Source organism: Lepidochelys kempii, chromosome 18 (assembly GCF_965140265.1).
Source record: "Lepidochelys kempii isolate rLepKem1 chromosome 18, rLepKem1.hap2, whole genome shotgun sequence".
Lineage (NCBI taxonomy): Eukaryota > Metazoa > Chordata > Testudines > Cheloniidae > Lepidochelys > Lepidochelys kempii.
The window spans coordinates 14,231,461-14,254,565 of NC_133273.1; the positions used below are offsets into that span (position 1 = coordinate 14,231,461).

Below are 23,105 nucleotides of genomic sequence, written 5' to 3' on the forward strand. Positions count from 1 at the left end.
GGAGCCCTACCAGCTTGGGCAGGAGGGATGGGGGGCAAAGCCCAAGCCCTGGGGTGCGGAAGGCCAAGTCCAAAGGTTTCAGCGCCAGGTGTGGGGCCTGTAAACTGAGCCCTGCCACCCATGGCTGAAGCCCTCTAACTTTGGCCTCGGACAGTGGGGCTCAGTCTTTGGCCCCAGGTGATAGGGCTTGGGCTTCATCTTCAGCCCCAGGCCCTAGCAAGTCTAATACCAGTGCTGGTGACCCCATTAAAAAGGGGTTGTGACCCACTTTGGGGTCCCAACCCACAGTTTGAGAACCCCTTTTCTAGAATTACCATTGTTACCCATCAGCGTAAATTGCAGGGCAGCACAGGTCATATTTTTCCATTAAAAATATCTTCAATATGCTGAGCATCTGCAGAAAGATACTTTGGTGACTAGCACCACAGAAATACCGATAAGTAAAAGGGTGCTTCAGTAAGTGATATAGACTAGGAGATAAGTATTTCCAGTACACGTTAATTATAGTGTCTCTAGTTAAATATAACAGTAGTGTGCACTCAAAATGGGGAGAAGAAAGTTTGATCACCATCCAAAGGCAGTTTGACTCCAAATATAGTTGTTACAATTTTGGGGTTTTAGTCCCATTCTTGCAAATATTTGTACAATTACAAATTACTGCTGCTCTAATTGCCCACAGGAACTTATTGGATTTCTGCCTGTTCTGTTTTTTCAGATTGTTCTGCAATGGTTTGTCATTTGAACTGTTTTGTTTTTAGTGTAATTTATGTTTTAGATTTTGTCTTCATTTCAATATAAAATAAAATACCATTTCAGCCACCAGTAAGACTGAGTCAGAACAATATGCAATCATTTAAAAATCTAAATAAAAATGTAATTGTGAATAATGTCCACTTGGCTTGAAATCTGGAACTGAACATACAAAATAATACTAGACTAGTTTTCCATTAGGGCAGTCTTGAGTGCTGATGATTTCTTCCGAGTTCCCCTTCTGGCCAGTAAAGAATAGCCTAATGGAGCTGGAAATCACCATTCATACATATCTATTTCAAGTCCTGTAGTATACTTTGACACACATGTGTGGTAGGCTTGTTTTGATTAAACTCATTGTGAAAAAACTTACATTTTACTTCTTACTCAATAAGTCTGTAGAGTGGTCTAGCAAATTCTCAATTTGTCCATTGCCACAATGGGCCAATTCTTTATCACTAGGTCTACTGTGTGGAGTTTAAGTATTGACATCATGTGAATGGTGGTTGCTATTGCCTGGTGCTCTGGCTTCTATATAATAAATAGCAGCCTCATGCATATAGACTGGATTTTTCTGAAGAAAAGGTTCATAAGCCTTTAGGCATAAGATCCTGGGTTGTTTTTTACTGCTTTGAGTCTCGCACTTACTAGCTCTTGTAAAGCCTCAAGTGAAAGATCCTCTCCTTGAAATGTGAGAGAATTCAGTCACAAAGATGACTAAGTCCATCATGAGTTATGTGACCACAGTAGTCAGTTTTGATCTCCGTATGAAAATTCTTCCTTTAGCACCTGAATCAGTTCCTGAAATATGTTCCCTAAGATGACTGCCAAATAATTAGTACCCCAAAATACATGAGTGGATACATCCAAAGGAGCTTACAGTTGCCTCAAGGGCATCAGCAAGAACTTGAAGTAGGTGTCCTCTTTTGGGACTTGAGTAATAAAGTTGTGAAAAAATTATTTCACATTAAAGTCAAACTTTAAAGACCGGGATCTTTGAGATCCTGAAAAGCCAGCACAAGGTTCTTTGATGGAGTGCACAACAACTGTGGAGTGACTTGTGGTTTGCAGTTTGAAACCTTTTTTCTCAAAGAGCAGTGGGAAATTATGGGGGTTGAAGTGGGTCACACAAGGAAATTTAGTTTTATCAACCTTTTTTGAAGAATGAAACAATAAGAAAACTGGATTTCAAGAGTTTACAAGAGTAAGGTAACTATGGGCTTCAATATGTTAAGTCTGGTCCCTTGAGAAATAAAGAGAAGGGGCATCTTAACTGGATACAACCAAAGTTCTGGGGTACTTCTCATTTTTTGTACATTCTGTATCGTTTCTGCTAGGTATCTGTCTTCCTATCCTACATCTTTGTACTGTTTCATATAAAACCATGAATCATCTAACGTTCTTGCAAGAAGTTCTGTTATTTGGCAGAGATGAAGGTTCTTTCCAGCTTCTTACAAACAATTACTAAATTGTCATGAGAAATGAGTCCTAACGACATCTTATTTTTCAGTCTTTCATAGAATCATAGCCCTGGTCTATACTAGGACTTTAGGTCGAATTTAGCAGCGTTAAATCGATGTAAACCTGCACCCGTCCACACGATGAAGCCCTTTATTTCGACTTAAAGGGCTCTTAAAATCCATTTCCTTACTCCACCCTGACAAGTGGATTAGCGCTTAAATCGGCCTTGCTGGGTCGAATTTGGGGTACTGTGGACCCAATTCGACGGTATTGACGTCCGGGAGCTATCCCAGAGTGCTCCATTGTGACTGCTCTGGACAGCACTCTCAGCTCAGATGCACGATTGTTTGCCGTTGCTCTGACGCAGGGGCGACTGACGACACAGCTTACAGGGTTGGCTTACAGGGAGTTAAAATCAACAAAGGGGGTGGCTTTACATCAAGGAGTATTTCAGGCAGGACTTCACAGAGGGTTCCAATAAGAAATGGTGCACCTAAGTTATTGTTCTTATTGGAAGAAGGAGGTTAGTCTGGCCTCTGATTGATACATGGCTAGATTTACCTCGCTACATCTTCTCTGTGAGTGACTGCAGTGTGACCTAGAGGAATGAGTCCCCTAGACGGGGGGCGGGGGGGGGTTTGCAAATGAGTACAAAACAAATCTGGTCTATTTCTTGTTTTGATCCACTCCATCTATCTTTTACATCTTTGGCTGGCAGCAGACGGTGCAGAAGGACTGCATGCCGTCCACATCTCATGGCTGCTCGGCAGAAGATGGTACAATAGGACTGCTAGCCATCCTCATCTCTTGCCTGCCCCGCAGAAGATGATGCAATAGGACTGCTAGCAATCCGTATTGCCTGCCTACTCACCATAAGATGGTTCAATAGGACTGACTGCAGGACTAAAGATAATGACCTGATCAAGTCACTCCAAATTTAGTCCCTGCGCCCATGTCTGCCCAGGCGCTCCTGATCGACCTCACACAGGCGACCAGGAGCACCTCGGACATGACGATGACGGCTACCAGTCCTATTGCACTGTCTGCTGCCACAAGGCAAGGGGTTGCTGCTGCTGTGTAGCAATGCAGTACCACGTCTGCCAGCGCCCAGGAGACATATGGTGACAGTGAGCTGAGCGGGCTCCATGCTTGCCGTGGTATGGCGTCTGCACAGGTAACTCAGGAAAAAAGGCGCGAAACGATTGTCTGCCCTTGCTTTCACGGAGGGAGGGAGGGAACGGGGGCCTGACGATATGTACCCAGAACCACCCGCGACAATGTTTTAGCTCCATCAGGCATTGGGATCTCAACCCAGAATTCCAATGGGCAGCGGAGACTGCGGGAACTGTGGGATAGCTACCCACAGTGCAAGGCTCCGGAAGTCGACTCTAGCCTCGGTACTGTGGAAGCACTCCGCCGAGTTAATGCACTTAATGCACTTAGAGCATTTTCTGTGGGGAGACACAAACTCAAATATATAAAACCGATTTCTAAAAAAACGACTTCTATAAATTCGACCTAATTTCATAGGGTAGACCTACCCACAGAGATGTAGGGCTGGAAGGGACCTTGAGAATGTGTCATGCCTGCCTGCCTGCCGTGCCCCCCCCCCCCCATTGGTGTGGCAGGGCCAAATAAACCTAGACCATCCCTGACAGGTGTTTAATCCGTTTTTTAAAATCTCCGATGATGGGGATTCTTCCATCTCCCCTGGAAGCCTTATACTCTTATAGTTAAATTTTTTCCTAACATCTAACATAAATCTTCTGTGCTGCAGATTACGCCCCTTACTTGTCCTACATGGGCATGGAGAGCAATTGATCGCTGTCCTCTTTTATAACAGCCCTTAACATATTTAAAGACTGAGCAGGGATCTGATAGGTCGTCTTTTCTCAAGATTAAACATGCCCAGTTTTTTTATCTTTCCTCAGAGGTCAGGTTTTCTAAATCTTTTATCATTTTTGTTGTGTCATGTGGACTCTCCAATTTGTCCATGTTTCCTAAAGTGTGGCTCCCAGAACTGGACACAGTACTCCAGCTGAGGTCTAACTAGTGCCGAGTAGAGTGGGACAATCAGCTCGTGTCTTACATATGACAATCCTGTTAACATATTCCAGAATATTAGCTTTCTGAGGTACTAGTTTTATAGACTTCTTATTTCTAAATTAGTATGTCTTGGTTTGTTTCATTTTGAGTTAATATGATGATAGTATCTGTTAACTTGGGCATTAGTTGAAAAATGTAAATCTACTTTAATGCTTGTACAAAATGCTTGTACTTTAATTCACTCCCAGAATACATGCTTTTAAGTGCCTAATTCTTTTTGTTATTTTCAGCATACCTTTAGAGATCCTACCAAGACTTGGCTAGTGTGTAGTAAAAAAGAATAAATAATTTGCTTTCTTACAGTGCAGAAATGTTTATATACATATTGACAGGAAAATGTATATAATCCTAAATACAGATAAATGCATAATATTTTTGCAACCACTGTCCCCCCTTCCATCCTATTGTTTGCTGTCACTTGCTTCATCTTTTCTAAAATTGTTTTGCTTGTACATTTTTCAAGGGGGCTACTATCTCTCTTTTCTAATCTGTCTGTAAAGCCGCTAGTTCACTTGATGATGTAAAAAGAATTATAATATTAAGTGGAATTATATAACAGGTATATCTTATTTACTCACTAAAGCTTTAAATGCTGTGGTCACCAAGGGCAGGCCTACACTAGAAGGGCTACATTGGTGCAGCTGCAGCGCGTCTGGTGAAGACGCTCTGGGCCGACAGGAGAGCGCTCTCCCATCAGAATAATAACTCCACCTCCACGAGAGGTGGAAGCTACGTCTGCGAGAGAATGCTCTCCCTCTGACGCTTAGTGCCAGTGTGGATGGTGTTTAAGTCACTCAGAGAGGTGTCTTTTTCTAACGTAAGTTAGATTGACTTAAGTGGTAGTGTAGATCTGCCCTGAGACTGGCGAATCTCATGTAACTGCCCATTCTTTTGTGTACTCTGATTCCTATACTTCTGTCCTAGGAACTTGTTTTTCCCCCTTTCTTAAGGGATTGAGGATATTTACGAAGTGATCCACAGAAAGGACCCCCCATAGAATGTTCTTTTGCTGCTTAATGTATAATAATGTGTAATAATGTATATAAGTCACTGCGGACTATGTGGCTCTAGGAAGAAGAATAAAGGAGTTGGAGGCGCAAGTGGTGTTCTCGTCCATCCTCCCCGTGGAAGGAAAAGGCCTAGGTAGGGAGCGTCGAATCGTGGAAGTCAACGAATGGCTAAGCAGATGGTGTCGGAGAGAAGGCTTTGGTTTCTTTGACCATGGGATGGTGTTCCATGAAGGAGGAGTGCTGGGTAGAGACGGGCTCCATCTTACGAAGAGAGGGAAGAGCATCTTTGCCAGCAGGCTGGCTAACCTAGTGAGGAGGGCTTTAAACTAGGTTCACCGGGGGAAGGAGACCAAAGCCCTGAGGTAAGTGGGAAAGCGGGATACCGGGAGGAAGCACAGGCAGGAATGTCTGTGAGGGGAGGGCTCCTGCCTCATACTGGCAATGAGGGGCGATCAACAGGTTATCTCAAGTGCTTATATACAAATGCACAAAGCCTTGGAAACAAGCAGGGAGAACTGGAGGTCCTGGTGATGTCAAGGAACTATGACGTGATCGGAATAACAGAGACTTGGTGGGATAACTCATATGACTGGAGTACTGTCATGGATGGTTATAAACTGTTCAGGAAGGACAGGCAGGGCAGAAAAGGTGGGGGAGTAGCACTGTATGTAAGGGAGCAGTATGACTGCTCAGAGCTCCGGTACGAAACTGCAGAAAAACCTGAGTGTCTCTGGATTAAGTTTAGAAGTGTGTGCAACAAGAGTGATGTAGTGGTGGGAGTCTGCTATAGACCACCGGACCAGGGGGATGAGGTGGATGAGGCTTTCTTCCGGCAGCTCACGGAAGCTACTAGATCGCATGCCCTGATTCTCATGGGTGACTTTAATTTTCCTGATATCTGCTGGGAGAGCAATACAGCGGTGCATAGACAATCCAGGAAGTTTTTGGAAAGCGTAGGGGACAATTTCCTGGCGCAAGTGCTAGAGGAGCCAACTAGGGGGGGTGCTTTTCTTGACCTGCTGCTCACAAACCGGGTAGAATTAGTGGGGGAAGCAAAAGTGGATGGGAATCTGGGAGGCAGTGACCATGAGTTGGTTGAGTTCAGGATCCTGACGCAGGGAACAAAGGTAAGCAGCAGGATACGGACCCTGGACTTCAGGAAAGCAGACTTCGACTCCCTCAGGGAACGGATGGCCAGGATCCCCTGGGGGACTAACTTGAAGGGGAAAGGAGTCCAGGAGAGCTGGCTGTATTTCAAGGAATCCCTGTTGAGGTTACAGGGACAAACCATCCCGATGAGTCGAAAGAATAGTAAATATGGCAGGCGACCAACTTGGCTTAATGGTGAAATCCTAGCGGATCTTAAACATAAAAAAGAAGCTTACAAGAAGTGGAAGGTTGGACATATGACCAGGGAAGAGTATAAAAATATTGCTCGGGCATGTAGGAATGTTATCAGGAGGGCCAAATCGCACCTGGAGCTGCAGCTAGCCAGAGATGTCAAGAGTAACAAGAAGGGTTTCTTCAGGTATGTTGGCAACAAGAAGAAAGCCAAGGAATGTGTGGGCCCCTTACTGAATGAGGGAGGCAACCTAGTGACAGAGGATGTGGAAAAAGCTAATGTACTCAATGCTTTTTTTGCCTCTGTTTTCACTAACAAGGTCAGCTCCCAGACTGCTGCGCTGGGCATCACAAAATGCGGAAGAGATGGCCAGCCCTCTGTGGAGATAGAGGCGGTTAGGGACTATTTAGAAAAGCTGGACGTGCACAAGTCCATGGGGCCGGACGAGTTGCATCCGAGAGTGCTGAAGGAATTGGCGGCTGTGATTGCAGAGCCACTGGCCATTATCTTTGAAAACTCGTGGCGAACCGGGGAAGTCCCGGATGACTGGAAAAAGGCTAATGTAGTGCCAATCTTTAAAAAAGGGAAGAAGGAAGATCCTGGGAACTACAGGCCAGTCAGCCTCACCTCAGTCCCTGGAAAAATCATGGAGCAGGTCCTCAAAGAATCAATCCTGAAGCACTTGCATGAGAGGAAAGTGATCAGGAACAGCCAGCATGGATTCACCAAGGGAAGGTCATGGCTGACTAATCTAATCGCCTTTTATGATGAGATTCCTGGTTCTGTGGATGAAGGGAAAGCAGTGGATGTATTGTTTCTTGACTTTAGCAAAGCTTTTGACACGGTCTCCCATAGTATTCTTGTCAGCAAGTTAAGGAAGTATGGGCTGGATGAATGCACTATAAGGTGGGTAGAAAGCTGGCTAAATTGTCGGGCTCAACGGGTCGTGATCAATGGCTCCATGTCTAGTTGGCAGCCGGTATCAAGTGGAGTGCCCCAAGGGTCGGTCCTGGGGCCGGTTTTATTCAATATCTTCATAAATGATCTGGAGGATGGTGTGGATTGCACTCTCAGCAAATTTGCGGATGATACTAAACTGGGAGGAGTGGTAGATACGCTGGAGGGGAGGGATAGGATACAGAAGGACCTAGACCAATTGGAAGATTGGGCCAAAAGGAATCTGATGAGGTTCAATAAGGATAAGTGCAGGGTCCTGCACTTAGGACGGAAGAACCCAATGCACAGCTACAGACTAGGGACCGAATGGCTAGGCAGCAGTTCTGCGGAAAAGGACCTAGGGGTGACCGTGGACGAGAAGCTGGATATGAGTCAGCAGTGTGCCCTTGTTGCCAAGAAGGCCAATGGCATTTTGGGATGTATAAGTAGGGGCATAGCGAGCAGATCGAGGGACGTGATCGTTCCCCTCTATTCGACATTGGTGAGGCCTCATCTGGAGTACTGTGTCCAGTTTTGGGCCCCACACTTCAAGAAGGATGTGGATAAATTGGAGAGAGTCCAGCGAAGGGCAACAAAAATGATTAGGGGACTGGAACACATGAGTTATGAGGAGAGGCTGAGGGAGCTGGGATTGTTTAGCCTGCAGAAGAGAAGAATGAGGGGGGATTTGATAGCTGCTTTCAACTACCTGAAAGGGGGTTCCAAAGAGGATGGCTCTAGACTGTTCTCAATGGTAGCAGATGACAGAACGAGGAGTAATGGTCTCAAGTTGCAGTGGGGGAGGTTTAGATTGGATATTAGGAAAAACTTTTTCACTAAGAGGGTGGTGAAACACTGGAATGCGTTACCTAGGGAGGTGGTAGAATCTCCTTCCTTAGAGGTTTTTAAGGTCAGGCTTGACAAAGCCCTGGCTGGGATGATTTAACTGGGAATTGGTCCTGCTTTGAGCAGGGGGTTGGACTAGATGACCTTCTGGGGTCCCTTCCAACCCTGATATTCTATGATTCTATGATTCTATGATAATTTTTACAGATGTAACTCTTTCTCCAATGTGCTACTGGTCATTAAGATGAGCAGCTTTCCATTATTGTATTTTTGGACAATTTCCTGTTTTGAAGGTTTGTAGCTTTGTTATAGATATGTGGTTGAGTGTTTGACGATCTGTAGAAGACACTAGCTGTTGAAATGGCTGATATAATATTCCATTATCAGCTGTTAAAGGTCAGCTTGACTACAGTAATGTCTTCTATTTTATATTATTTCTTCAGAATTGCATTGGTTTGGTGACTCTAGGATTCTATAGTCTTTCTTGCATCTTTTTCAGTTATGTTTTTTTTTTTTCAGTTGGTTATCTTTTAAGAGGTAAATGTGGTTTAGGTCTGGTGTACATTACAGACCTATAACTGCGTTTCTCAGGGATGTGAAAAATCCACACCCCTGAGCGACATAATTATTCCAACAGAATCATAGGATATCAGGGTTGGAAGGGATCTCAGAAGGTCAACTAGTCCAACCCCCTGCTCGAAGCAAGACCAATCCCCTTTTTTTATTTTTTTGCCCCAGATCCCTAAATGGCCCCCTCAAGGATTGAACTCTCAACCCTGAGTTGAGCAGGCCAGTGCTCAAACCAGTGAGCTACCCCTCCCCTACACTGCCAAAGTGTAGACAGCACTATGTTTAAAGGACAGCTTCTCTGATAGATGTAGCTACCACTAATTGGGGAGGTAGATTAACTAATCCGACAGGAGAGCTCTCACTCGTGGGCATAGAGCGTCTTCGTTAAAGAGCTACAGCAGTGCAGATGCGCCGATGCAGCATTTTAAGTGTAGATTTGCTCCTAAATGTGAATATTTTGTTTTGAATGTGTATGAAAATAAGCTTTCGCTAAAGGTTTTAAAAAACATTTTAAATTAGGGACGTTATCAAACTTGTAGAGAGATTTGAATATCATTTCAGATATGTAATGTTGTAACTTTAAGGCACAACAAGGCTGAGTACTTTTTCTGGAATTAAAAGTTGCCTTAAAAAAAAAAAGAATTATCTAAAAATATATGCTGTCTCATTTACCTTTATGAGGCATACAAGATACTCTACTTCATATGTTGTTAGTGTGATATTCTAAAAATCTAATCCAAAACATGGTTTATGTATGCCTACATCATCAGACAATGAAGTGTAGCTGTAGCTCTCAAAAGCTTATGCTCAAATAAATTTGTTAGTCTCTAAGGTGCCACAAGTCCTCCTGTTCTTTTTATAGTGATATAGATATACAGATAAGTTGGAAGTTACCATACAAAGTGTGAGAGGCTAATTAGTTAAGATGAGCTATTATCAGCAGGAGAAAAAAACTTTTGTAGTGATAATCAAGATGGCCCATTTAGACAGTTGACAAGAAGGTGTGAGGATACTTAACTTAAGGAAATAGAAAAGGAGTACTTGTGGCACCTTAGAGACTCATGAAAGCTTATGCTCAAATAAATTGGTCTCTGAGGTGCCACAAGTACTTCTTTTCTTTTTGCGAATACAGACTAACACGGCTGCTACTCTGAAACTTAAGGAAATAGATTCAATATGTGTAATAACCCAGCCACTCCCAGTCTCCGTTCAAACCCAAGTTAATGGTATCTAGTTTGCATATTAATTCAAGCTCAGCAGTTTCTCATTGGAGTCTGTTTTTGAAGCTTTTCTGTTGCAAAATGTCCACCCTTAAATCTTTTACTGAGTGGCCAGAGAGGTTGAAGTGTTCTCCTACCGGTTTTTGAATGTTGTTATTCCTGATGTCAGATTTGTGTCCATTTATTCTTTTGTGTAGAGACTGTCCGGTTTGGCCAACGTACATGGCAGATGGGCATTGCTGGCACATGATAGCATATATCACATTGGTAGACGTGCACGTGAAGAAGCCCCTGATGGCGTGGCTAATGTGATTAGGTCCTATGATGGTGTCACTTGAATAAATACGTGGACAGAGTTGGCATCGGGCTTTGTTGCAAGGATAGGTTCCTGGGTTAGTGTTTTTGTTTTGTGGTGTGTGGTTGCTGGTGAGTATTTGCTTCAGGTTGGGGAGCTGTCTGTAAGCGAGGACTGGTCTGTCTCCCAAGATCTGTGAGAGTGATGGGTCGTCCTTCATGATAGGTTGTAGATCATTGATGATGCGCTGGAGAGGTTTTAGTTGGGGGCTGAAGGTGATGGCTAGTGTCATTCTGTTATTTTCTTCGTTGGGCCTGTCCTGTAGTAGGTGACTTCTGGGTACTCTTCTGGCTCTGTCAATCTGTTTTTTCACTTCAGCAGGTGGGTATTGTAGTTTTAAGTGTGCTTGATAGAGATCTTGTAGGTGTTTATCTGTCTGAGAGAGTGGAGCAAAGGTTAAAGGGACTTCATGTTGGTTGGTAACTTATATTTGCATAATTCATGTGAAACCTGCGGAAGCGAGGTTTGTTGAAGATACCTCGTCATTTGAACTTTTATTGTCCTCTTACTTTAATTTAGGTCATTAGATTGAAAGATGTCTTCATATAGATCCAGCAAGGATCGAAGAGAAAAATACTTTTTGTAACTGAACAAGCTCCCTTTGGGTTTTTATTTGTTGGAAACTATTGGAAAAATGCAACCATCTAAAGGAAACTGTGAATCTACAACTTAAGTTTCAGAGGTTTCAGAGTAACAGATGAAGTGAGCTGTAGCTCACGAAAGCTTATGCTCAAATAAATTGGTTAGTCTCTAAGGTGCCACAAGTACTCCTTTTCTTTAAGTTTTAGAGATTCCCATATGACTGACATTAATACTTTACATTATTAAAACTGAACAGGTAAAACTTACTTTAGACCATTATTTTTGTGGGCAGTTTACTCCTTGCCTTTTGGTCAGCCTGCACTATTCTAATAGTGAAATTGAACAAACTTTTACTCTTATGCATAAGTACAATGTTGGTGTTTGGATATACATCATTGCATTGGAATACTTCTCTGAAAGAAGAATGGGGGAAAAAAGAACCTTAGACTTCTATTAAGATTTGTATTAAAAACAAATATGCTTTTCAATCTAAAATTTTGTGGGTTTTAGTTGGGTGTCACTTTCATGCAGAACCTAGAAATGAATTGGAGGGTAGTAGTTTTGATTCTTTTCTTGGATACAAAGTAGCTGTTTATTAACGTACCTGTTTGTGACACAGAACTATAGTGTTACTGAAGACAGAACCAGAATGCTCTTGAACCCTGCATGTGATATTACCCAGTAGAGAAGCACCCTCCAGGGTTTGTGATGAGAATGACTTCCCTACCCCACTCTGAATTTTGAGGTAGAATGGGCAGAGTTGACGGAATCATGATACAAAGGAAAAGCTTTCAGTAACTCTTGTAATTGCTCTTTAATTTGAGGCAAGACCACTCTCAGTGGCAAGATTCACTTTACCTGAGGGGTTGTTCTTGTAGGTTTAGAGATGAAAAAAATATTTTAATAAACTAAGTTTGTGTCTGGGCAGCCTGATTCTTCCCTTCTCCCCCAACAACTCAGGATCAAAGACTTGCTTCTGAGTAGCACAGGGGCTTCAGGAGTTACTCTGCAATTGACTGCCTTCCGTCTCCACTCTGTGGAGCACCAGCAACAAAAGGGAGTTAATGCTGCTTGCTGCAGTATACTGTCCTTCCAAGCAGGAGCATGCTATGGAGAACAGTTGCTCCCCCACCTGTTGCTCCTGTTTTAGCCCCCAAAACCAGTATGGCGTAACTCTCATGGAGCTCCAGCAGAAAAGGTTCTGTGGTGTTGCTAGGAGGGAGAGCATGTTGTGGAGCCAGTATTTGCTGCTTTCCATGGCTCCTTTTTGGCCTCCCTTGCATTTGGAAGTGAACGAGCGACTGTAATGTTTAATTTCTTCCCTGTACTTCCAGGATAGGGTCTCCTTTTTTTTATTAGCTGTTCCTACGCTAGCAAATTCTGAAAACGTTGTATTTTCACTACTGTAGATCTGCTAGTGATAGCAACCATGGGATCACTAGTGTAGATAGTAAAGATATCTTTATAATTGCAGAGAGGGGTTTCTTTACATGGTAGTTAACAATGCCTAATTCCAGTCTACATTAGCATCTCAGTGATACTGCTTAAGAAGGATAGTAACTTTTTACTGTTTAGGTGCACCCTCTATAGTCAAGACTTCAGTTCGGTCCTGCTCACTCCCACCTCAAATTTACAGGCTGCTAGACTGGGTCCAGTAGCTTTACTCTGTCACTTTCTTCCCCTCTTTGGGTGGTTGAGGAAGGTACTTTTTTCTTTCTCTTGGGACAGAGACAGCACATGCACATAGATTGGTTTGGTATGGAGACAGGAGGGATCAGAACTTGGATGGCAGGCTGCCTCTGCTCTGCCCAGTGTACATGTTGGGCCTTGCAGGACAGAAAGCGTTCCTGTGATCCTCACTCTGCCTCATGTATTCACTCTGTACTTCAGGCAGAATGAGGAATGTAGTACTGAAGTGAAGGGCAGTTATGCATTTGTCCACTGGTCAACTTTATTTGCCATTTGGGAGAGGGTGAGAACATTTTCAAGCTTGAAACTGTTGCTTTGGCAAAACTGTGCAGGCGGCCTTAGATGTAGCCTTCAGATCTTCCTCGTTTATTATTCTGTTTTGTGCATCATATTAAAAATAAATGAGAAGTAACTGTCACTCCCTGCGAGTGTCAAACAAGCTTTATGCTTTCCAGAAGAAATTAGATGCACAGCTTTGTGAAAGTGTTCACTGTGTTTCAGACTAAAATTGCTATTGAAATAATTGGACTTAGTTTCCTTCTTGTAAGAGGTACTGGCTGATGGCATTGGAGAATGAAGACCTTTGTTTAGCCACAGAGTAGATACAACATGGGCATTGGAAATGAAAGTTTTTCCATTTGCCTTGGGAGCCTCTCACCCTGACCTAGAGAGAACACCTCCAGGTGTGACAAGGCAGTTCATTCTTGATGGCCCATCCAGTTCTTGGCACCTCAGCTGTGACTGCTACTGAGGATTTCAGTGGCGGTCATTTCTGGGATGTGGACACTTGATCACTAGGAACTGGGTTGAGAATCCAGTCTAACTTCACGTAGGCCAGCGAACATGTCAGGTCCTCGCTGTGATTTCATATAACTCTGGATTCAGTTCTAACCTAGATGTCAAAGGCTCAATCTAGGCTTGGAAGGTTTAGATTTTTATCTTTGTGAAATTAATTGAAAAAGACAATTTTCAATTATCTTGTACATTTTTATATTTATTATTTCACTAGCAGGGAAAAATATTTTGTTGAAGATATCATTTTAATAAAAAGCAGTCAAGAACAATAACTGATTAAGAAGTGTAGATTTGATTTTCATCACATTTTGTATACAGAAAACAATCCCCCCTTATTAACCTTTCCACCCCCAAAATAGTTTAGAATGTTTTCTATTTTTTTCCTTTGCTTTTGGGGTGAAGGGGGATATGGGCAATTACCCCCACTAATTAGATATTAATCCTTCCAAATCTATCTTTATCCCATTCAATCCTTTGAGCTGCCTAGTCCCCAGTTAAGTTTGATTAGACATCAGGACTCCTGTGGTACAATATACGACACAGTCCATGTTTATCTGTCTGCATGTCTTCCGAAGAGATGTTGGAAACCCTGCTTAAAATATTAACTTTACAGAGTACTGTTTTTGATGTGTGGTATGAAAATATCTGGCAAAAATAAGAAAAGCAAACTAAGCTACTGTGTTTAACCAATAAATATTCGGGTCCAGAAGTGCAGTGACCAAAGTTTAATTGTGATTAGTGGGGTGTGAACTTATTGTTGGTGTGTGTGTTTTTGATGCTGATAAAGTATCAGCACTGCTACTAAACTCCCAAGATGCTGCAACCTGGTGGATAATATCTCAGACTCCTGATTTCAATTTGCAGTTTTTATTATGTTGTCATAATTCAGTGATATTGCTAATGTTTTTCTGGTTTAAAATGTGTTTCTCCTTTCAACCAGTGTGATTTTGTTGTTCAGTTGAAAACTTTATTTGATCTAGCTTTATTTACTGGGAAGTATTATGATCCAGCTAATAGGGTGTGAGCGAGACAATTGGTACTATTTCCAGTTCTGCTGTGGACTTGGGCTGTGACCTCAGGTGCATCATTTTGCTTTACTTTTGTTTTACTAACTGTAAAACAAATTGCTCACCTGTGTGGAAAATCACTTGAGATTTATGGGTGTAAAGCACTTTATGAAAGTGGCATTATTTGATAGAGAACTGTCCTCTGGAGAGGACAATAAAGGGATGGGATGAATTCCAGATGCCTAGAAAATGTTGGCATGGGAAGAGTTTCCATTCTGTCATCTGGTCCTGCTAACCAACCTGAACTCTGCATTGTGGAATCTGTCAGACATGAAGTGTAGAATAAAAGGCCCAGCATAACCTTAACTGTTAAGTCTTTTTGGAAACATATGAGTAAGCTTGGGGGTAGAGGAATTTTGAGTGTAAACCAGAAAAATGGCTGTATGCTCTTCCACATTCTATCGGCAATGAAATTCAATGCATTTGGTTACTCTTATCCACACCTGCAGTAGCATAAAGTAAGAATGAGGCTTTGGATAGATCTTTCAGCCAAAGAGAAATTAGAAGCTTGCCTTAAAAGTGATGTTGACTGGCAAGAGAAGCTCTGAACAGCTGTTTTCAGTACCTGTGAAATCGCAGAGATGCTTCTGTGGAGGGGGATGAACCTAGATGAACCCCCACAGTATGTAATCTGTTAACTGAAGCAGTTGTCATATGATTATAGACCTACCCATAGGGTCAAGTAATTAGAATGGACTTTGAGCAAAATGCACAGCCTTCTGACCTTTCCTAGTCTGCACGTCTGCTGACCCACAACTCCCACAAAAAACGTAAAATAGCATAGTTCTGAGCTAGTATTCTTAATTGAACCAGATAATTACCCAACCTCAAGAATGCCCCTGGGATAGATCATTGTGGAGCAGATGGATCTACTGGGACATTTAAGATGGTGAGCAAAGCTACGTGCCCTGATGGTAGCTCAGCTGTTCCTCAGCTGTTTTGCTGAGCGTGTTCTCTCATATTTTGGACCTCAGTTGTCATCTTCCCTCCCACCCCCAAAATATCCTGTTGCAGAATATTTTTAGATCATATTTCTTAGGGTCCATTAAAGATGAACATTCGGGATTCTTAGTTTAAAAAATGTGAGAGGCAGCATTGCCCAGTGGTTAGAGCAGGGACTTAGGGTATCTTGGTTCTATTTGTGGCTCTACCATGAGTTGCTATGTGATCTTGGACCAGTCAGTGGACGTCTTGGGACTTAGTGTCTTCACCCCACCTCTTAAAGGACAGTGAAATCCCAGTTTGTTTATTCCAGTTACCCTGTGCCCTTTGTAGCAGAAGTAGTGATTATTTACAGAGTACTTACCCCAGCCTTTCTAGCTCAGCGGTTCTCAGTCTGTGGGTCAGGACCCCATTTAAATGGGGTCACCAGGGCTGGCATTAGACTTACTAGGGACCGAAGCCTGAATCCCACTGCCTCGGGCCGAAGCCTGAGCCCCACCGTCTGGGGCTGAAGCTCAAGGGCTTCAGGGATTCAGCTTCAATCCTGCATGGAGGCTACAGGCCCCCTACTTGGGACTGAAGCCTTTGGGTTTAAACTTTGGACCCCCCTCCCCCCCCACCTGGTGCACCTTGGGTTTCGGCTTTGGCTCCTCTGCTCCCCCGCCCAGGGTGGTGGGGACAGCAGGCTCAGCCTTTTGTCCCCTCTCCTGGGATCATGTAGTAATTTTTGTTGCCAGAAGGCGTTCAGGGTGCAACAAAGTTTGAGAACCCCTGTGGGGAGTGGAAAAATGGAACTAACCAGGATTGCATCGCTTGCACAGTGCTGCTGCTTCTGAGTACACTTGTTCTGAAAGCTGGTCTCCATGGTTAAACTCTTCTGTCTAACTGTGCTGTAATTTTTATCCAGACCAAATTCCAATCTGCAGTTAAGTTCAGGTGGGATTTGTAGTTTGTGAGATACAACATTTTCCTGGCCAGGAAAATGTTGTATGTCTTTTCTCTGAGTTACTTGATAATGGATTATTTGATAAATGGAGCTTATATGCATAGACAGATTGCCATTACTTATAGCTTTTTGGAAGGGTCTGGCATTTTAATGGTAAGTGTGAGAGTGCTATTGTTGGCTGTTAATAGAAATTAGTGCACTTCAGAAGTGGTTAGTTCCTGTGCTTTCATCTTTTTTTGAAGGAAGGAGTTCCCACAGTTCCATGTGTATGTAATGATGGAGGGTGTGATGCCTTTGAAGTCTATAAAAATGAAAAGAGCAATTAGTTACTGTAAATGGTTCTGTTGTCAGTGCTGTAGGTGATCGGTCATTGGGCTGTATTGCATTTTAGGGGGTTAGAAAAGTGGGAACTAATGAGTGAAGGAGAAAGGTAAGGCTTAAATAGTCCTTTCATAACAGACATTTTTTCTCTTCTGGAGAGGCGCAATGAATGTCTTTTAAAGCAGTTGGTATAGCTCTTCCTAGGAGGGGCCACTGTAGAGTGCTGTGGGTGAAGCTTGCAGTTATTGCAGCCCTGGTCTCTCTTGGACAAAGTTGGTGTAATTGTTCAGGAGATCTCAGGCATTCCAGGCGTAACCCTCTCCCAGCATGGAATGGTGCAGGGCACTGACAGGGAGAAACTCTGAGCTACTCCAATTTTGCCTTCACCTCCTGATTGAAAATAACAAGTGTGTATCTCTACACTTAACCAAGAACCCTGGTCTCCATGCTGGAGGTTTCATTTCAGTGGGTAGTGCAGGTGTGTACAAATTGGCTCTTCTAATCAGAGGGTTTGAATTAAAACCTGGCCCTTTGTATGGTAATGATGATTGAGATGCTTCAAGTTGTGGAGCTGTCCTGAACAGAAGCTGTTCACACTGTTTTGCCATATTATGTGAAAGGTTCGATGACCAGTAATCTCACTTGAGCTAGCCCTGATGTGTTTGAACTCTGGTGACCAGCGATTGTCGCTTAGGGAACCTACTCAACCTCTAGTTCCTAATGGTAATTATAAAATAGGTTTAGAAATACCCACATCTTGATCAATCAAATAATGTAATCCATATGTGACAAGCCAATGTTTAAAGTTTCTTTTTGAAACATTAATTACGCTGCAAAAGAAGCAAGCATTTTTAATCATTCAAATGCCATATGCATAATTGAAAACATAAATTTTGGCCATAAGCACTATATTTTCTACCCCACCTTGAATTTTTAAGTGATGAATCATGCTTGTTTTTACCCAGAGGAGGTTACACCTGGTTATTCTGCTGCAGTGTTACTGGCTTGTTCAAAGAGACGGGTCTTGGGTTGAAACCTCCCCCAACTCCCCAAGAAAACAAGACTTAAGTGTATCCTGATCACCAGGAATGTACTTAGTGATTCATTTTTATCCTTAATCGCTTACTGAAATAAGTATATAAGCAGTATTATACAGATTTCTGCTTCACGTAGCTTGTCTTCAGTTTTACAAATGTTGGCTAGATGCAGTGGTATAAGACGCTGAAAAAAAATTTAATTGTCTTTCTGTTTTTCAGTTTATATATTTCTCTTTAATATTTTATCTTCACAGGGTACTTTCATCTCACTTTTTCCCAGTTGTGATCATTAATCAGGACTGAGCGCTTGGGTTATCTAATCCTGTGTGGTTTATTTTTTTTAGAAGCAGGTAAGTTGTATTGTGTTGTATGTAATATGCTTACATCTTTAAAAAGGGAACCTGGGGTGAGGGGCAGAATTCCATCATGTTGAACCCTATTGACTCTCACATGGTTCATGAGTAAGTTTGGGATCTTTAGACCCACAGCACAGCCCTCTGCCTGTCTGCCACTTGAGCTAACAGAATAACTGATGGTTGTAAAAAGCTGTTATTCACTTTAGACCAGCCACTAGAATAAGATGAGACACAGATGGCCAGTTGGATTCACAACTTATTTATTAGAAAGCAAAGGAATCCTGACTTGGGAAACATGGGTTTGATTCCGGGCTTTTAAGGGGAGTGTGCTCTAGTTATAAAAAGAAAAGGAGTACTTGTGACACCTTACAGACTAACCAATTTATTTGAGCATAAGCTTTCGTGAGCTACAGCTCACTTCATCCGATGAAATAGTCTCTAAGGTGCCACAAGTACTCCTTTTCTTTTTGCGACTACAGACTAACATGGCTGCGACTCTGAAATCTAGTTGTTATAAACTCTCTGCTCCTGTGAACGTGCGTACCCCCTACCTTTCTAGCTCTTGCTCTGTTTCCCTTTTGTTTCTAATTTTCCTGCATTCAAGTCAGGCAGCTTCTTCCTTCACCACACTGCATGGGCAGCAGCTGGGGAGGGTGGACAGGGAAGAGAGCACAGTGACTGTCTTCCTGGTCTTAGTTCCAGTGCCCAGCACCAAAGCAGGCCCTAGCAGCCAGGAGGGAACAGATCCAGGAAAAAATCTGCTCAGCCCCTGCAGCCCTAGAATGGAGAATACTTTATTACTCTGGGTAGAGGGGGTGGAGTAGTGCTTGCGCAATTTGGTTGATGCCTAAGAGCTGTGTGGGGATGGAGCATGCTCAGTGAAGACAAAAATCTTAAGAAAACTTAGCTGCCAAACTCTTAACAAGCCGCTCTGAGCATTTGCACGCTGTGATTTTTAGGAGCTTATAACTTGGTCCAAGTTTGGCCAGATTTCATGGGGACAACAAAAGGCACATACCCCTAACGCTATGGGCAATCCCCTGCCAAATTTCAAGTCACTGCTCCAATGCTTGGAGGCACTACAACTTCTTGATGAAACAGTTGTAAGAATTTTAATAGGCAAAACAACATATTTTCTTTTAACCTCATTCTTGGAAATGGCTCAACAATTTTAGCTGATACTTAAAAAAAAAAAATGAATCAGACTTAGGCAAATAGCTGGCATGGAAGACTTTGGCATGAATGTCTAAAATTTTACAGACCTATAAGCAACTGAAAAAAGGGTCTTACAATGGAAAGTGTTAGGTATGGCTGTAGTTAAGATTCATCCAGGCAGGGTTGTTAGGCAGAGTCAGAATTGCTTCCTATTGTTAAATATAAAGTCAGTTGTACTACTAGAGAAATAGCTTATTTTTTATTTAAAAGAACAACCACACAATTACTTTATGAACATAAAAAAAAAAAACCTAAGAGGGCTAATATCTAAAATATTGGACTAACCGAATTGCTGAAATTTCTTTAGTAGAAGTTCAGTTATGGAGTCCCAAACTTGCCTTTCCACAGAAAATCAGTCCATTGAAGACCAATGAATAACATGAGAGCTAACATTTTGTAAAATTCTAATTTAGGTGTCTTAGCCAACTACATCAAGGTAAAATCCTAGTGTCCTGCCTACACTAGACTTTTACAACATTACCTGTCTTGTAAAAATGCATCTTTTTTTCTCAGTGTTGTCATGGCCTAATAGATATCACTGTTAAGGAATTGTTTTTGATACTCAGCTTAAATTTTCCTTTGCTCAGTTTCATCCCATGACTCTTCAACATGCCCTCGTGGTTCACCTCAAACAATTCCTCTCTTGGCTTAGATAAAATGGATATTGTGTTCTGGCACCATTCTCCCCCATGCTTATTTGTTGCTAAACCAGGCTCTGTTTAGTTTTTCCCTTTTATCACTTTTGATGCTTTTTAAATTCTATATATTTTTTTTTACCGTTTGAGGCAAGTTAAGTGACATGCTCTACTGTGTAAATGGTCTCTCAAGTGCAGAACAAATCTAGAGATAACACTGTTAGATTGTTTACCTTTGATTCAGTTCTGAATTTTGGGAGTCTTAAAACTTGGGGTGTGATTGTTTATAATTACTCCAGCACAACCACTTGTGAACAGGAAAACTCATTTATGGCATTGGGTTGGAAGTGTTTTTGCTACACTTCTTTTTAATCCTTAATATCAAACCATCTCAATTTCTCTGCTTCAAACGTATAGAATGGTTTCAGAGTAACAGCCATGTTAGTCTGTATTCGCAAAAAGAAAAGGAGTACTTGTGGCACCTTAGAGACTAACCAATTTATTTGAGCATAAGCTTTCAATCCGATGAAGTGAGCTGTAGTTCACGAAAGCTTATGCTCAAATAAATTGGTTAGTCTCTAAGGTGCCACAAGTACTCCTTGTCTTTAAACGTATAGAATGTTTGTTTGAATTCTAAATTTAGACGTTTGAAATGGTGTATTCCTAACAATTCTTTTGGTTTTCGTCCTTGATCTTAGTATGTTTTTCTCCTCATTTCCCTCAATCTTCTTCCTGTTCCTTTTCATCCTATTCTATTTTTTCTCCCTGTTTTGTTTCCTTTGTCCTCTCTCAGGTTGGGGTAAAGTAAAGAGGAGTTGTCACCCTTCCACGGTTAAAGATAAACTGAAGTGTGGGGGATTTCTCTAGGTGGGAGAGTGGGGCAGAAGTGGCATCTCCCTGATGTTTGTCTATGGTGCCACCTACTGGTAGATAATTTATGTAATTTTCTACAAATTTAATATGCTTGAGTGTTAGCATTTGTTGGCATTTTTTGGCTTTTGTGGGGAGATTAAACTCCTTTAATTTTTGGAAGATTTCTTGCTTTCTCCCCCAGTGAAACATCTGATTTACCCATTCATGGGTTCAGATTATGAAGGGACACTTGATAACCTGGGGAGATGAAGCCTCTTTCTGTGCTGACATGCTACAAGCTTGCTCTGTCGTCTTCTTCCAGGTTATTGGTATATGAAGTGAATGAAATTGGCCCCATGTTGATCCTTTGAAGGTCTTGCTTGTTTTTCTCTTCTCAAACTACTGACCCACATTAGGTCTCTGGATTCTGAACCAGTCAATCTATTGATGCTTGTTCCTGTACTTGCTGCACTGGTAGATGGGTGTTTGATAGCCCTTTAAAGTAACGTAGCATCCATAAAGCCAAGCACAATATTCTGAAATCTAACCTGCTGAGAATCTGAGTGGTTCAAATGTCAAAGTGCAGAATAAAGCCTTTTACAAAAAGGGTCCAAAATCAGTAACCGGAGCAGAGAAAAGAAATGTGGGTGTGTGACATGTTTCCAGAATGTTTTTTAAAAAGTGAATTAATATAAAGGTACAGCAGTTAAGATGGCATTTGGTTCTGGATCTCATCCTAGCCAGTTAAGATGTCATCCATGAATTTCCAAAGATATCCGATATCTGTACTTTTTAAGATCAATGATGTGAAGATCAGACTTGTTTCAAAATCATGTTAGTTTGTAGGATCAAGTATTGTGGTCTCTCCTATGATTATAGCAGGTGGGCTTTCCAGTCCGCAAATTATTGCATTTCTGTCATTTATTTATTTATTTATTACTTGTAACTGAATCCGAATGGCTTGAATTTATTAGTTAGGCAGCAGGTATGTTGATTCTTAATTTGTGCCATTGCTCAGCTGCACTGCTGTTAGCTCCTGTGGCCTTACAGTATGACTGACTTGTGTAGTTTGGAGAAGCTGAGACAGCAAAAATGAGTGTCAGCTGGCTCACCCACACAGCAGTGCAATGCTCATGCTATTCTACAACTTCAACTCTCTGCAAAACCCTTCCTTTTAATAGAGCTTTCCAACCATAAATACAAAATGAAGGCGAAAGGAATGGGGCAAAAAAATTTCAAGGTGAGGCTCTTCGAGTTCTAGAAGTATGAAGAGCAGAAGACTGTGTGAAGCCCATTATGGGTCTTGTAGTACAAACCTTACCTGTGCAGTGCTTTGATGCACACTGCAGATAACTGTCCATCCAGATTAGGCATCTAGGTGGGATAAAGTGGGAGAAACTTGTGCTGCTGCTATCTGCTTTTTCACAGGATAAATAGGATTGAATCTCCTTGGCTGCCAATCCAGCGCCTTTCACTAGTGTTAAAATCACCTCTTTGCACTGTTATGCAGTGGAGAGTGATTCAGAACTACTTGCACACTTTTTTCACAGTGTCATATGGATCGGTTAATTAGTATAAATGCTTTAATTAGATTGTTGCCTGTCTCATCACATGCTTATTTAGTCTCCATTGCTCACTTTCTTTTCACAGTTCAGAACAGTGGAATGTGTGGCATTTCACTATAAAGTTACTCACATTTTTAGTGGAAAAACTATTCTACCTTTTTAAGAGAAGAAATTATAATTTTTTTATGTTATTGGATTGTGTTTGTTTTTCTGCACTCTCCGAAAGCATCTGTTGACTCCATTATAAACGAAGTCAAGATTGCATATTTACCAGTTACTGGCTGTCAAACATAGCCATCTACATCAAAATTAGCACAATGCAGAACCTCCCACTGGGAACTTTTTCAAGTAGTGTTGGTGAAATTTTAGCTAAATATCAGGCCTGCATTTTACTAGCACCTTGGCAGTACTGAAATAAAGTGGGTGGTGAGGTTTCTCTGTTACAGCTACTGCTTAAGTTTGAGTAATTACTGAAAGAAAAGGAGTACTTGTGGCACCTTAGAGACT

At 42.0% G+C, this 23,105-nt stretch overlaps 1 protein-coding gene across 3 annotated transcripts in view; it reads left to right on the forward strand.

Moving 5' to 3' along the window:
* CTNNBIP1 (catenin beta interacting protein 1) overlaps positions 1-23,105 on the forward strand; it is a 63,901-nt gene that overhangs the window by 8,686 nt on the left and 32,110 nt on the right. Inside the window, exon 2 of one of the 3 annotated variants that reach the window (XM_073316971.1) lies at positions 18,230-18,325. The exons of 1 other annotated variant lie outside the window; for it this stretch is intronic. Coding sequence is in view for 1 of the 2 variants with exons in the window: in XM_073316970.1 (XP_073173071.1) it covers positions 21,092-21,107 (16 nt within the window). In the remaining variant the exon portion in view is untranslated. Of the gene's footprint in view, positions 1-18,229; positions 18,326-20,974; positions 21,108-23,105 lie in introns of those variants that run through there. One more of the 3 variants, XM_073316970.1, reaches the window with a different exon arrangement.